We start from the raw sequence: 15072 nt of genomic DNA, 5'->3' as shown, positions 1-15072 counted from the left end.
CACTGGACCACAAGGAAGTCTCTGGAAAATCCTTCTGATGGTCTGTTCCTGGGCAGCCTCCAGGATCACTAGCCATGGCCACATTGGAGGAAAGGCAAAGTTTGGGGCATGTTCCCAATAACTAGGGTTGCCAGGTAAAATGCAGAATGTCAAATTTGAAATTCAGGTAAAAAGTAATTTTTATTTACATTCATATCCCATGTGTTTCCTGAGACATACTTAGAGTTAAAAATTAATCCATCTGAAATCCAAACCTAATGGGGCATCTTGTATTCTTATTGATGTCTGGAAATTCCACCAGTAATCCCCATTTGTTAGATTGCTTTCACTCTTTCCTTTTGCTAATCATAAAAATACCAGACAGGATTTACGTGCATGAATGTCACGTCTGCCTTGTATTAAAAGTCCACTGTGAGTAAGTGAAGATTTGGGTATATGTACGTTTTCTGTGCAGGTAGCCAGCAGATGAGAAGCAAACCAAGCACTGTTGCAAAAGAGAGCCCCACTTCTATCCCACAGCAGGCCCTGTGTGAGGTTACAAGCCCCAGGACCTTATGCCATGAACACCCCTCCACTTGCCCACCTTCACTAATAAAATGGCAACTTGGCAGAACCAGCGAAAGGATTCAGTTTAGGCTTCCATCCCTGGGAATTGCTGAAGCTAGCCTAACGTGGTATAGTAAGTCCCCTACATATGAACAAGTTGCATTCCAGGAGCGTGCTCATAAGTCCAACAGAGTTAGCCTACGTACCCAACTAACACCATCAGCTATATAGTACTGTACTGTCACAGATTTATAGTACTTTTCACACAAATAATACATAAAAAGCAAACAAAAAACATTTTAAATCTCACAATACGGTACCTTGGAAAGTACAGTAGTCCAGTACAATAGCTGGCATACAGCTGCTGGCATTGAGTGAACAGGTAAGAAGAGTTACTGACTGGAGAAGGGAGAGGAGGAGGGAGAAGGTAGAGATGAAAGATCAGCAGCAGCAGGAGACAGAGAGCAAACTGTGATTTCAGTCACACCTGATGTTGACGGCACAGGTTCTGGTTCCTTTCTGGAACCAGATGCACATTAGCATCTTTGAACGTTCGCAACATGAAGGTTTGTATGTAGGGGACTTACTGTACTTGAGGTTCCTGCTGCTGCTGCATCGCTTCAGTTGTGTCCGACTCTGTGCAACCCCATAGACAGCAGCCCACCAGGCCCCGATGTCCCTGGGATACTCCAGGCAAGAACACTGGAGTGGGTTGCCATTTCCTTCTCCAGTGCATGAAAGTGAAGTTGCTCAGTCGTGTCCGACTGTTCGTGACCCCGTGGACTGCAGCCTACCAGGCTCCTCCGTCCATGGGATTTTCCAGGCAAGAGTACTGGAGTGGGGTGCCATTAGAAAGATTCAAAATGGGGAAATAGAGGGATTTCCCTGGCAGTCCCATGCATATTCATTGGAAGGAGTGAGGCTGACGCTCCAATACTTTGGCCACCTGATGGAAAGAGTTGACCTATTGGAAAAGACCCTGATGCTGGGAAAGATCGAGAGCAGAAGGAAAAGGGGACAACAGAGGACGAGATGGTTGGATGGCATCATTGACTCAATGCACATGAGTTTGAGCAAACTCTGGGAGATAGTGAAGCACAGGGAAGCCCGGTGTGCTGCAGTCCAGGGGGTCACAAAGAGTCAAACATGAATGAGTGACTGAACAGCAACAACCAGCAGTTAGGATTCGTCACTTTCACTGCTAGGGCCCAGGTTCAGTCCCTGGTCCAGGAGCTCAGATCCCCCAAGCTATGGAGCGTAGCCAAAAAACAACAACAACAACAAAAAATACCAGAAAACAAAGCAAAACGAAAAAAAAAAAATGAGAAAGTAGAGGCTGGACTCCATATCCATTCCACTGTAGACACAATTCATTTTGAGAATCATCGTGTGTTAAGCTCTTTCTCTTTTCTTGAATGCTAGATGTGATAAAAATTGCCAGAGCTCCCCTAAATGGACAAGTTTTGCTTGGTTTCAAGACCAGCCAAACCCATGTCCATCTTTGAGTTCTAAGGATCATGACGTCCATCAGGAAAATCACTGATGATCCCCCCGGAGTAAAGGGAGCCTGTATCTGTTCTTTTTAGGCAGAACGAGACCGTGATTCCTGGGGAGCTCCCCCTGGTGCAAGAGCTTACCTCCACACTGCGGGAATGGGCTGTCATCTGGCGCAAGCTGTACGTGGTGAGTTATCCCCAGGCTTGGAGCTGGTGGCACTGTTCTTGGGCCCTCAGCCCATCTGTTCTGCTACAAGAGGTCAGCCATTCCTTAGCTCTGTATGTGGAGTGAGTGCATCTTACATGGACAGTACAATGGCTGATAACCTGCAGACTTCCATTTTCCTGGAGGAGGGCGGCTGAGGATACAGGTGGTGGAGGAAGTGCCCATAAGACATTAGGCTAGTATTTTTCCAGTTGACATGCTGATTGTAATGTTATGAGGATGACAACTGCAAATCCATCATCCTTTCTAAGTGCTTGGAACTATTCATCGTCACAGCAATCCTAGTCCTATAAAGTAGATGTAAGTATCGCCAGTTGATCATTGGAGGACTTCTTGGTGGCTCAGACAGTAAAGAATCTGCCCACAGTGCAGGAGACCCGGGTTCAATCCCTGGGTCAGGAAGATCCCCTGGAGATGAGAGTGTCTCCAATATTCTTGCCTGGAGAATTACATGGACAGAGGAGCCTGGTGGGCTACCGTCCATGCAGTCCCCTAGAGTTGGACATGACTGAGCAACTAAAAATATCAGTGGAGAAATTGGAGGACATGCTCTTAGCCTTTCCATCTAACCCAGTGAATAAGCATTTGGCACTTGTCAGTGCTCAGCCATGTTGAGGGCTCCCATGAGGGTGGCTTTCCCTATTGTGTCCAGTGTGCCTTAGCGATGCTTAAATGTGGGTCATGGTAAACCATGCTCTAAAGAGTCTTCTTTTTGAGGCCAACTCGTAGTACTGTTGATCACAATAATGGCTTGACGTCAGGATGCTAACAGGCCAGGTCAGTGGGAAATGACACAGAAACCAGCACATTCACTCGCTCATAAACCATCCTCCCAAGTTGGGTGTGTGGGTTTGTAATCAAGACAAGGTAAGTCTACATATTCGGTGCTCCCATTTCATTTAGTTTATGTTTTCCAATTTCTCCCTCTTTTTCTTTGTTGTAGTTGCTCTTTCTCAAGCCTTTATCAAGCATAGTAGAGAAGCTTTTGCATACATATATAGTATGGATAATATATATATTTTAGAAAATTACGAATTTTTGCCTAGCTAAAAAAGTTTGACATTTTTGCTGTATTTAAAGACAAGTAAATTTAGCACTTAATATTTATCAGGCTGGGGACATCCCTGGGGGTCCAGTGGCTAAGACTTCACACACTCAATGCAGGGGGCCTGGGTTCAATCCCTGGTCAGGGAACTAGGTCCCACAAGCTGCAACTAACAGTTTGAATGCCATAACTAAAGATTCCACATGCAAGTCAGTATATTAGAAAAAATATTTATCAGGCTAGCACCTGGGGCAGCCATCTTGCAGGAGACCAAGAACTCTGAGTCTCGTGGCAGCAAGGGTGCACCCGTGTCCACTTGAGGATGCTCTTGCTCAACACTGAAATGCGCAGACACTGTTTCCTAAAGTTTCCTCTTTCCTGTAGGCTTCATGGGTAAGCGTCACTAAGTTTTGCCTTCTGTAGGCATCTTCCACACTTCCGTGGCTAAGAATTCTCAGCAGTGTATACTCCCGTATGTGTGAATGACATCAGTGAGGTAATGAACTCGGCTCAGTGCCTGAGAGGCAGTCTCGCTCTCTTTTTTTTTTTATGTAGCTGTGCTCATCTTGGTTTTTGTTCAGTCATGTGTGTATTCTGCATTTTAACTCAAAAGCCAGTCTTACTAAGTTATTGAGAGCACCTCACTCTAGACCCTCAGTACTAAAAGCAGGAATCAAACTCAGCCTAACTTCTAAGAGTTAGTGTGAGATATTTCATCTCCCAGGGCTGTGGTTGTATAGGATGGACATGCAGTAGAAATCACCAGCCCCTTCTATGGAAAAGCACCTGATTTTTCTCTGCCAGCACATCCTTCAAGGCCCCATTTAAGTCATTTTTTTTCTTCACAATGTGTCTTCTAAACCCATCAATCCATAATGTTTCCTCCTGGACCAGGAGCACTTACTGCCAAGTCGATCTGGCCCCTGGGGCACGCTGCCTTGTAATGCAAGTGATCTTTTGATCTCTTTATGTTTCACCCAGGAGAGAGCTGACCTATAAGTCCTTAAATCACAAGCTAGGAGAGGAGAGAGATGCTGTTTTAAGCCCTTTGATCCCCATCGATCATCTTGTCTTTCTATTGAAAACACTCTCTCGTTCCAGTTAATTGATTGGTTAGTGGAGGATGTAACGAGGTTGATGGATGAGTTAGTTCTTTAACCGATTCTTTCTGGAAATTGGTGAGTGGTGATACGGGTTAGCTAGTAAGTACTGGGAAATGAGATTTTTATAGCTGTAATGTACAAACATGGGATGAACTAGACATTTCTGCTTGCTGAAAGACGACTCTCATGCTTGAGTTCATTGTCTGTGTCTAGTCCATGTCCACAGGTAATTGTGCTGAGTCTGCTATTGACCAGAAATGAGAAGTAAGTGAGGCAGAGAGGAAGATACATGGTTCATGTATTTGGGCTTCCAGATCTCTTAAGCTCTGGTTGAGGAACTTCCTGTGTGGAAATTCCACTATTTAATAGCAGAATTGGGGTTCTAAGTTAAAAAAAAATCCACCCCCTTCTTGGAGATCAGCACGTTTCCCATCTTAATTTGACTCTCATAAGATAATTATTTTATTATTTGTGAATATTTTTTGATGACTTATAGCTGCAGTTGCTTGACTAAAAGGCACTCAGTTTGGGAATCTTCATCAGTTGATAAGGCTGAGAATTTGTTCCTGCTTTTGGTAACAAGGCTCACCCATTCAGAGATGATCCATTTCAAATGGAAATCTTGGCTTTCTCCATTCCCACCCCCCCCCCCCCCCCGTCCCTTCCTAAAGCATTGACAGTTCACTTCAGGCAGAATTTCTGAAATGCTTTCTCAAGAATTTGGGAGCTTGGGATGGACATGTACACACTGCTCTTTTAAAAATGGATAACCAACACGTACTGTGTAGCACAGGGAACTCTGCTCCATGTTACGTGGCAGCCTGGATGGGAGGGGAGTTTGGGGGAGAATGGATACATGTGTATGTGTGGCTGAGTCCCTTTACTGTCCATCTAAAACTATTACAACATTGTTAATTGTCTATATCCTAATATAAAATAAAAAATTTTTTAAATCTTTTATGTCAAAGTAGCAAGCCTCAAATAGCAAGCCTTCACTGGGAAAAAAGGGAAAGGAACCCAAATTTATAGCTTTCAGTCCACTCCCCCCACACACTCTGAGACATGCAAGTGTGCTCACATCCACATGTGCACGTTCATGACATACACACCCCTACACTTTTATCCGTGTGTGTTTTCTGATTCTGTGTCAGTTCCTTCAGTCTGTGTAAAGATAAATACAGATTTTACTAAAACACATCAGCACTTCTATCTTGCATGCATTTTCTCCCACTGATTATGAAACTAGGCATTCTCTCTGGTGTCTTTAAGAACATCTTAGAACCTCTGCATTTCTCTGTGACACATGTCTTAGTTCTCTTCTTTTCAGCCTCAGTTCATGAGAAAATTAGGAGGTAGATATAGTGTCTTAAGTGAGAGGAAAATGCAGTCTGTTAACCAGATTAAGGCCAGCCATGTAATTATTCTAGAAAGGAAAGATGTTTGTATAATTCTGGTTTCTTCTTAGCATTCAAACTGTAAGCTTGTGAAATTACCATAAATACGTTTTAGTGTGGGAGGATGGCCGTGCTAGGGAAAGGGGAACCCATTCATTCAGACTAGAAAGAAGTGGTAATTCCCACTCTTTCCCTCTTTTCTCCTTTGTTGTATTAATATTATTTATTGATTTTTCTTTTAATTATCTTCCTTGTGTGCTTTGGCGAAGAAGAAAGCTGTAGGGGACAGATGGGGATTAGAAATTAGAAGGCCTGCTTTCTCATCCTGGCTCTTCTGTGACTGACCCTGGTTTTAGAGCTTCAAGTCTCCATGTGTCTGCTGAATTAGGGGCCCTCTGTAAAAATGATGTAGAATGGGCCTTGCTGACTCCATAGAGTCATAAGGGCATAAAAAGAGGGTGGCTGTGAAATATTGTGCAGACAAACCATCAAGGACCCTGCAAAGGTGAGCATGACCGTTTTTGTAAAGATTTTTTTTTTTTTTTTTTTACTGTGGACCATTTTTAAAGCTTTTATTGAATTTGTCACAATATTGTTTCTGTGTTTTATGTTTTGATTTTTGGCTGCCAGTCATGTGGGATCTTAGCTCCTTGACCAGGGAGCGAACCCACACCCCCTGCATTGGAAGGCCCAGTGTTAACCTCTGGACCATGAGGGAAGTTCCAGACATGAGCGTATTGACGTTTTAGCTGGAAGTAGCTGCCGTCCTGGTTGTCCTCCTGTGGGACAACCTGGCTTGGCATTCCTTTGACCTGACTTGGAGACCCTGAAGCTCCCTTCTGCGCCACACCTCCCCGCCCAAATGAAGGCCACTTCCTTTGGCTTGTGTTGTCCTCTTAGGTGGTGTGGCCTTGCGCTCTCAGTAACCAGGCTATGTGTCTCTCCCCATAGAATTGTGAGCCTCCTTAGCTTAGGTTCCAGTCCCGAGGCAGAGATCTTTCCAGAAAGGAAAGGGGGAGCATGCCAGTGTATCATGCAAATTTACCGCAGTTTCTGGTGTGCTTTGCCTGCACTGCTGATCCTCAGCGGGATCCCGTGTGCTGGGTGTGTTTTCAGAGCTTGAACAGGGAAGGAGGGAGCATGGTGAAGGAGGAAGTGGTTGCCTGGTAAAATGGCAACACTGGGGCAGACAGAGAGCCGTTTCTTAAATCCTGACTTGCTGGGAATTCCCTGGTGGTCCAGTGGGTAGGACTCCACACTTTCACTGTTGCAAGCCTGGGTTCAATCCCTGGTCAGAGAACTATGATCCCATAAGCTGCATGACGTGGCCAGGAAAAAAAAAGTTCTGACTTGCTCCCTTTGTTGTTTGGTTGCCAAGTCATGTCTGACTCTTAATGCAGCTCCATGGACTGTAGCCCCCCAGGCTCTTCTGTCCATGGGATTTCCCAGCAAGAATACTGGAGCGGGTTGCCGTTTCCTGCTCCCTTACTTGGTATATATACTTTTACTGTATTCAGAAAAAATAACAAAGCTGATAATACAAACGAAAAGAATGGATTCTGAGAGCAGAGATTTTGATTCCTGGTGTTCCACTGGTGGATTTTACAAAGCAGGGCAAATCCTTGGACCTCCTGAGTTTTCTTTTCTTCAGCCTCAGCGGTAATTATATATTCCACATGCATTGCAGATTGGCTGTAGAATTCAATAGGGAAAATCTGTGTCGAACTCCTGGGACACTGCCTGCATCTTGTGGGCCAGATGTCACGGCCCCTGACTGACTCTCCCTTTAGAACACTGCTTCATGAAAGAGTTGATTCGTGATGAAAGGATCCACGTGGAATTTTGCCCTGAAGTAGTATAATAAGGGTGTGTCACCTACCCCATGGGTTCCCTTCCAGCCACAGGGTTACTCAGCTACATTAGGTGAATAGTATTTCATCTTTGATTTTCTGTGGCCTCTCAGAATCTTTCAGGTTTTCTCTAGCCAAGGAAAGTAGATGCAGTGAGCTGAACTTCGGTTTCTTTTCCTTCTTCCGTGCTCCGTATGAACTCGCCCAGATGGAAGGGTGGACTCCTATGCGTTGAAAAACTTTTACGTGACAGGTGGATATAATATCTTAAGTTTACTTTTCTAGCAACAACCCAGTTACACTTTCTGAATACGCACAAATCTCTATCCCACCGTCCAAATGTCCTGTTTTCTCAACTTAAAATCAGGTCTTGAAAACTGGCAAGTTAGATTGTATTTTTTAACAAGTTTTATTTATTTAATTTTTGGCCACACTCTGCAGCATGTGGGATCCTAATTCCCTGATTAGGGATTAAACTGGAGCCCCCCATTCTCCCTGCACTAGAACGCAAAGTCCCAAACACTAGACAGCCAAGGAATTCTCTAGAGTATATTTGTGTGGTTGTCGGGGTCAAACTTTTTTTCAGACAGACTGTCCCAGGAATTGTGAGATGTTTCGTCGTCATAAACACATCCTGTCTCACCTCACCCTGAGATTAAGTACTGTTTCCCACCTTCCAGTTGGAGAAATGGTTTGGTGAGGTTTGGTCAGGCAAATTGTTTTGTTCATACAAGTTGAGACTGAACTTGATCTGATTCTCTTATGGGAAAGAGATCACAAAAGAGCCTGGCGGTGGAAGGTGGTTAATACGTCTTATTGAATCAAGTGAACTTAATTGCTAAAATGTACTCTGTTGATACGGACTTTCCTGGTGGCTTAGTGGTAAGGAATCTGCCTGCCAATGCAAGAGACATGGGTTCAATCTCTGGTCCAGGAAGATTCCCAGGAAATGGAAATGACAACCCACTCCAATATTCTTGCTTAGGAAATCCCATGAACAGAGGAGCCTGGCAGGCTACTGGGGCCACAAAGAGTTGGATACAGCTTAGCAACTAAACAACAGCTTCATTAATGAGACTTCTCTGGTCTAGTGGTTAAGGCTCTGAATTCCACTGCTGGGAACAGGGGTTCATCCCTGGTCATGTAATTAAGATCCTGCATGTCGCATGGCACAGCCAATAAATATATAAAAATAAAAATTTAATAAAATGTTCTTTGTTAAAAGTATCGGTCTCCTCTCATTGAAAATTTGCCAGCCAAATAGAACCTAGGGCCAGCACTCGCTGGATCATCAAAAAAGCAAGAGAGTTCCAGAAGAACATCTACTTTTGCTTTATTGACTACGCCAAAGCCTTTGACTCCATGGATCACAACAAACTATGGAAAATTCTGAAAGAGATGGGAATACCAGACCACCTTATCTGCCTCCTGAGAAATCTGTATGCAGGTCAAGAAGCAACAGTTAGAACGGGACATGGAACAACAGACTGGTTCCAAATTGGGAAAGGAGTACGTCAAGGCTGTATATTGTCACCCTGCTTATTTAACTTATATGCACAGTACATCATGAGAAATGCTGGACTGGATGAAGAATAAACTAGAATCAAGATTGCTGGGAGAAATATCAATAACCTCAGATATGCAGATGACACCAACTTTATGGCAGAAAGCGAAGAACTAAAGAGTCTCTTGATGAAAGTGAAAGAGGAGAGTGAAAAAGTTAGCTTAAAGCATTTAGAAAACTAAGATCATAGCATCTGGTTCCATTACTTCATGGCCAATAGATGAGGAAGCAGTGTCAGACTATTTTTTTGTGCTCCAAAATCACTGTAGATGGTGACTGCAGCCATGAAATTAAGAGAGGCTTACTCTTTGGAAGAAGAGTTATGACCAACCTAGACAGCATATTCAGAGAAGGCAATGGCACCCCACTCCAGTACTCTTGCCTGGAAAATCCCATGGGCAAAGGAGCCTGGTAGGGTGCAGTCCATGGGGTCACTAAGAGTCAGACACAACTGAGCGACTTCACTTGCACTTTTCACTTTTCATGCATTGGAGAAGGAAATGGCAACCCACTCCAGTGTTCTTGCCTGGAGAATCCCAGGGGCGGGGGAGCCTGGTGGGCTGCCATCTATGGGGTCGCACAGAGTCGGACATGACTGACGCGACTTAGCAGCAGCAGCAGCAGACAGCATATTAAAAAGCAGAGACATTACTTTGCCAACGAAGGTCTGTCTAGTCAAAGCTATGCTTTTTCCAGTAGTCATGTATGGATGTGAGAGTTGGACTATAAAGAAAGCTAAGCACCAAAGAATTGATGCTTTTGAACTGTAGTGTTGGAGAAGACTCTTGTGAGTCCCTTGGACTGCAAGGAGATCCAACCAGTCCGTCCTAAAGGAAATCAGTGCTGAATATTCTTTGGAAGGACTGATGCTGAAGCTGAAACTCCAGTACTTTGGCCAAAAGAACTGACTCCTTGGAAAAGACCCTGATGCTGGGAAAGATTGAAGGCGGGAGGAGAAGGGGACAATAGAGGATGAGATGGTTGGATGGCATCACCGACTCGATGGGCATGAGTTTGAGCAAGCTCCAGGAGTTGGTGATGGACAGGGAAGCCTAGCGTTCTGCAGCCCATGGTGTCACAAACAATCGGACACGACTGAACGACTGAACTGAACTGAACCAGACCCACTCCCACAATATGCATTTTAAGATATCAGGATTAGTCAGAAGGTTTTCAGGAAGGAGAAACTGTTCTCAAGCAGAATACATTGTTGTTATATAGTCCCTATTACAGAGTTTAAACTGAGTTGTTTGTTTTCTAATCATCAGTTCTGGGTTTATAGGAAAAAAAGGAATGTAGAGAGAAAAGAAAAGGGGGGGTTTATCTTTTCCTCCTCCTTGAGAACCCCAGACCCCTTTCTCCTCGGAGATCCTGGACTTCTTATCAGTCTGCCTAGGAATTGACTCTCTGTCCCCCCTTTTCTTTTAGTAAAATTATGATGCCAAGGGAAATGGGCATCGTTTTCATTCCATAACTGCTTCTTGGTTCCTAAATTGTTGAGGCAACATATTTTCCTAACCCTCATATTGAGGGTCTCTGATCCAGGGGCCCCAAGTAATAGTTGGAGGAGGTTGTGGCACTGGTAAGAGCCTGGACAATCATTTGTAATTTAAAAGCTTTCAAACGGTTAGAAACAAATCCAGTTATACAGTTAGAGATGCAGGGAGCAAACAGTAGAAAGAGAACAATTATAATTATTACAATTAAGATAGTTTTCCACTGTGGGGAGCTAGTTAATGTTTCGCAAAGTGACGTGACTGAGGCTTCAGGAGAATCCATAAACCTGAATCATCTTATTCATGTGTTCAGTAAAGTGAGTAACATTAGTACTCATATCTGTTATATATGTACAGCATTGGATATGAATAATGGCACAAGTTCCTCGTGCAGCTGTTAGAAAATCTAAGGCCAATCAGTTTTGTAAAACCACCTTTTTAATTTGTATTTGTTCAGCATTAAGGGCTGAAAGTTAGTCAGAGCATCAACTTGTAGTATAACATCTGATCTGTAGTTCCCAGAGAGAGAACGAATATTGTAGCCGGATGATCGTACCAGTGAAATACAGATATTGCCCAAGGAGTTTTAAAGTGTGGCAGATTAATAGGTTTCTCTGGAAGCTCTGAAAATAAGAAGCTATGAATAAAAGTTAGACCTAGGGTGCATCTTCCTATCCAGCCAAGGGGAAGCCACACCCATAGGTTAGAGCCACATAGCCAACAGGTCCCGTTTGGAGCAAACCAGCGTGACTGAGGGATCCAGTCCCAATCAGTTCCTGGCCAGGCAAGAGGAGGACCTAAACTGGGTTTGGAAAACCCAGGAATGATTGCATTGTGTATTTCTTGAGGCAAAAGTCCCAGTTGTTTCCAATCATTATAATTAAGTTGGCTGACTTCTGGGGATGGCTCTATTTGTTCCCAGCACATGGGAGTATTAGATAGTATGAGCCCCTTTTTAGGAGTTAGCCGTATGACCTCATCCCATATTTGATAAATATCAGGTAGAAACCCACCATATCTAGACCCATTTACTTTCTTATGTGCAGGAAAATAGTCATTAAACCAAGTTAAAACATAATCAAAATAAAAGTTACATTATGTCCATAGTTGCATCAGTCTGTCTTAGGATTGTTAGATGTCATCAGATCAAGAAGAGCGGTCATATATGATTGTTGTTGGTGAAGATATTCTCCGAGTTGAAGAAAGTCCTTTCCTTGAAGTGGAGAAACTCACCTTGGGAAGTCTTCAATTGATGAGGAAGGGAGTGCTCCACAGACCCAGCAATTAGACTGATTGTGGAATGCAGCATAGGAATGAGTCCAGGACAAGAAGGCATTGTTTTGAGGTTCAAACGGCAGACATCAGGACTTCAGGAGTCAGCAGAAGCAAGCCCACCTAGATTCTCAGGCCCATCTCAGTTCCTGGCTCAACAGCGGCCTGTTTGAATCAAAGGCTGGGTCAGGTGTTAACCTCCTGGTAATGTCTTTTGAAAAGCTGAAAGCTGAGTCACATAGTTAATTTTAAGGCTTCAGGATCTATGACAATATCTGTGCAGGGAAACAGTCTGTCATGGAGACAGTCCCTTCTTCTTAGGAGCAGTTTGAGCCCTCATTAAAGCTATGGGTAAAACTTTAAACCGTCCTGTGTTTCCTGAGTTAGCTTACGCAGATGTCTCTTAATAATGCCATTAGCTTTTTTCTACCTTTCCTGAAGATTGGGGTCTCCGGTAACAGTGTAAGTGACATTCTATTCCTAGAGCTTTTGACACCCCTTGAGTTACAGCAGCTTTAAAGCTGGAGCATTGTTGCTCTGAACTTTAGAGTTTAAGATCCCACTTACATCTTGAGAAGTCAGTACAGTAAAATTTCGCCCATTAATTAACTTATAAGCTTTAGGCATTAGCAAAACAATAGCAACAATTACCCTTAAGCAATGAGGCCATAGCCTTTATTTTCAGTAACAAAGTAACGAAACTCTGAGCCTGTGGGCAAGCTCAAAGTTGGAGCCTACAAGAGAGCAATTTGAAGAGCCTTAAAGCCTTTTGAGTAACTAGAGACCAAACCAGTTTGTTGGTTTGGGCCTGCTGAGTCTCAGTTATAAGTTTATATAAAGGCCAAGCAAATTCCCCATAATGTGGAATCCAAATGTGGCAGTAGCCTGTAATGCCAAGAATCCTTTCAGTTGTCTTGAAGTCATAGTAGAGGATTATCTAATATAGGTTTAACTCTAGAAAACATCCTTCAAATCAATGATTGAAAAATATTTGGCTTGTCCAGACAGCCCCATTACAGTCGTGGATCAGGAGGAAAGCAGACCAGTGGCTTTAGTGAGCAGAAAGTTGCCCTAGTGTCCAAAAGAAAATCGACTGATTGGCCCTCACAGTTATAATACCTGGGGTTCCTCAAGTGTCACTAGGATGGGAGCTTGTGTGGGGACTCCTGGGCACCTTCAGTCCCGATTCTCTTGAGAGTCTGAACCCTGGGGCCTACACTTACGAGGGCAGCCTCTTCTCCGGTATGGTCCTTTGCAGACAGTACATGGAGCCAGGGGCGGCTTAGAGGCCTGAGGGCAATCTCCCTCGAGGTACCCTCTTTCCACAGTAATAACAAGTCCGGCCCTTTTCACATGGGTCCCTCTGGGCATTTTTCTCAGGCCGTTTCAGAGCAGGTCAAACAGCCTTTGTTGGGGCTTCAGTCTTTTGCCTGATTCTTTTTTGCCTCTTATTTTCTTCCTTGTATTCTCTACCATAATACACCGTCTGAGCCAGCTGTAACAGTTTTCCTAAGGATTGATTTGGTCCAACGCCTGGTTTTGTAACTTAGACCAGATACCTGGAGCTGACTGAGTGAGAAGTCTGTCTTTTAAGATCATTCCTCCTCTGCACTTTCAAGATTGACATCAGTAAACTTGTGGAGAGCCTCCTGTAGTCTGTACTAGGAGTTTATCAGGAATTTCCTTCTCTCCCTGTTCTGTGTCAGCCAACTGAGCATAGTTTAAAGTCTTAGCATGTACTTACTTAAGTCCTATAAGAGTACATCTGGCAAAGTGGCTATGTTATGGAAACTGTTTGGCTCCCAGTAGGAAGGAGGGCTATTTTATGTTCCCTCTTTCCCCTTGTCTCATGTTCAAGCCATTCATCTCCAAAAGTAGTAGCCTCCCCCAAAACTCGAGCTCTCAAGTCAGGAGTCAGCATCTGTCCCAAGACATACATTACATCTCTCTAAGTAATGTCATAAAGTAAAGTTAGTCCCATAAAGGCTTCTATATACTGTGCAGTTCAGTTCAATTGTTCAGTAGTGTCTGACTCTGTGACACCATGGACTGCAGCGCCAGGCCTCCCTGTCCATCACCAACTCCCGGAGTTTATTCAAACTCATGTCCATTGAGTCATTGATACCATCCAACCATCTCATCCTCTGTCATCCCCTTCTCCTGCCTTCAGTATTTCCAAGCATCAGGGTCTTTTCAAATGAGTCAGCTCTTTGCATCAGGTGGCCAAAGTATTAGAGTCTCAGCTTCAACATCAGTCCTTCCAATGAATATTCAGGACTGATCTCCTTTAGGATGGACTGGTTGGATCTCCTTGCAGTCCAAGGGACTCTCAAGAGTCTTCTCCAACACCATAGTTCAAAAGCATCAATTCTTTGGTGCTCAGCCTTCTTTATAGTACAACTCTCATATCGATACATGACTACTGGAAAAACCATAGCCTTGACTAGATGGACCTTTCTTGGCAAAGTAATGTCTCTGCTCTATAATATGCTGTCTATGTTGGTCATAACTTTTCTCCCAAGGAATAAGCGTCTTTTAATTTCATGGCTGCAGTCACCATCTACAGTGATTTTGGAGCCCAAAAAAATAGTCTGCCACTGTTTCCACTGTTATTCCATCTATTTACCATGAAGTGATGGGACCGGATGCCATGATCTTGTTTTCTGAATGTTGAGTTTTAAGCCAACTTTTTCACTCTCCTCTTTCACTTTCATCAAGAGGCTCTTTAGTTATATACTTTTCTGAATTCTCTAAATAGTCTCGACCGCAATTGGTACTGTTTGAATTTCTACTGAGACTGAGGCAACCCCTACTGGAAGGGTGCCCTGATTCTCAGCCTATTCAGTTGGGAGCCCCAGATACAGGGGCAAAGTAAGAGAACAGGAGGCAGCTGAAGGTTTCACATCCAAATCTGCACCCTTATGACATAAGTCTGCATGTCTCTCAGAGAGGTAAAGAAGAACATGTCACTTCTTCTCATTTCTTTTCTATGGAACTGGTCTAGTTGTAAAATGGTATCGTAATTGAGAGACCCTTTTAACAGGCCAGTGCTCCCCATCTTCCAAAGGATACCATGGCCA

At 43.8% G+C, this 15072-nt stretch overlaps 1 protein-coding gene across 1 annotated transcript in view; it reads left to right on the top strand.

Moving 5' to 3' along the window:
- The window catches only part of DOCK5 (dedicator of cytokinesis 5), a 204452-nt gene that overhangs the window by 35689 nt on the left and 153691 nt on the right, over positions 1-15072 (top strand). Inside the window, exon 4 of the mRNA XM_005903060.3 lies at positions 2133-2229. Coding sequence (XP_005903122.2) covers positions 2133-2229 — 97 coding nt within the window. The remainder of the gene's footprint in view (positions 1-2132; positions 2230-15072) is intronic.

Source organism: Bos mutus, chromosome 8, assembly GCF_027580195.1.
Source record: "Bos mutus isolate GX-2022 chromosome 8, NWIPB_WYAK_1.1, whole genome shotgun sequence".
In the NCBI taxonomy this organism is placed as follows: Eukaryota; Metazoa; Chordata; class Mammalia; order Artiodactyla; family Bovidae; genus Bos; species Bos mutus.
The sequence above is the reverse complement of the archived record's forward strand: the minus strand, read 5'-3'. Positions and strand labels throughout refer to the sequence as shown.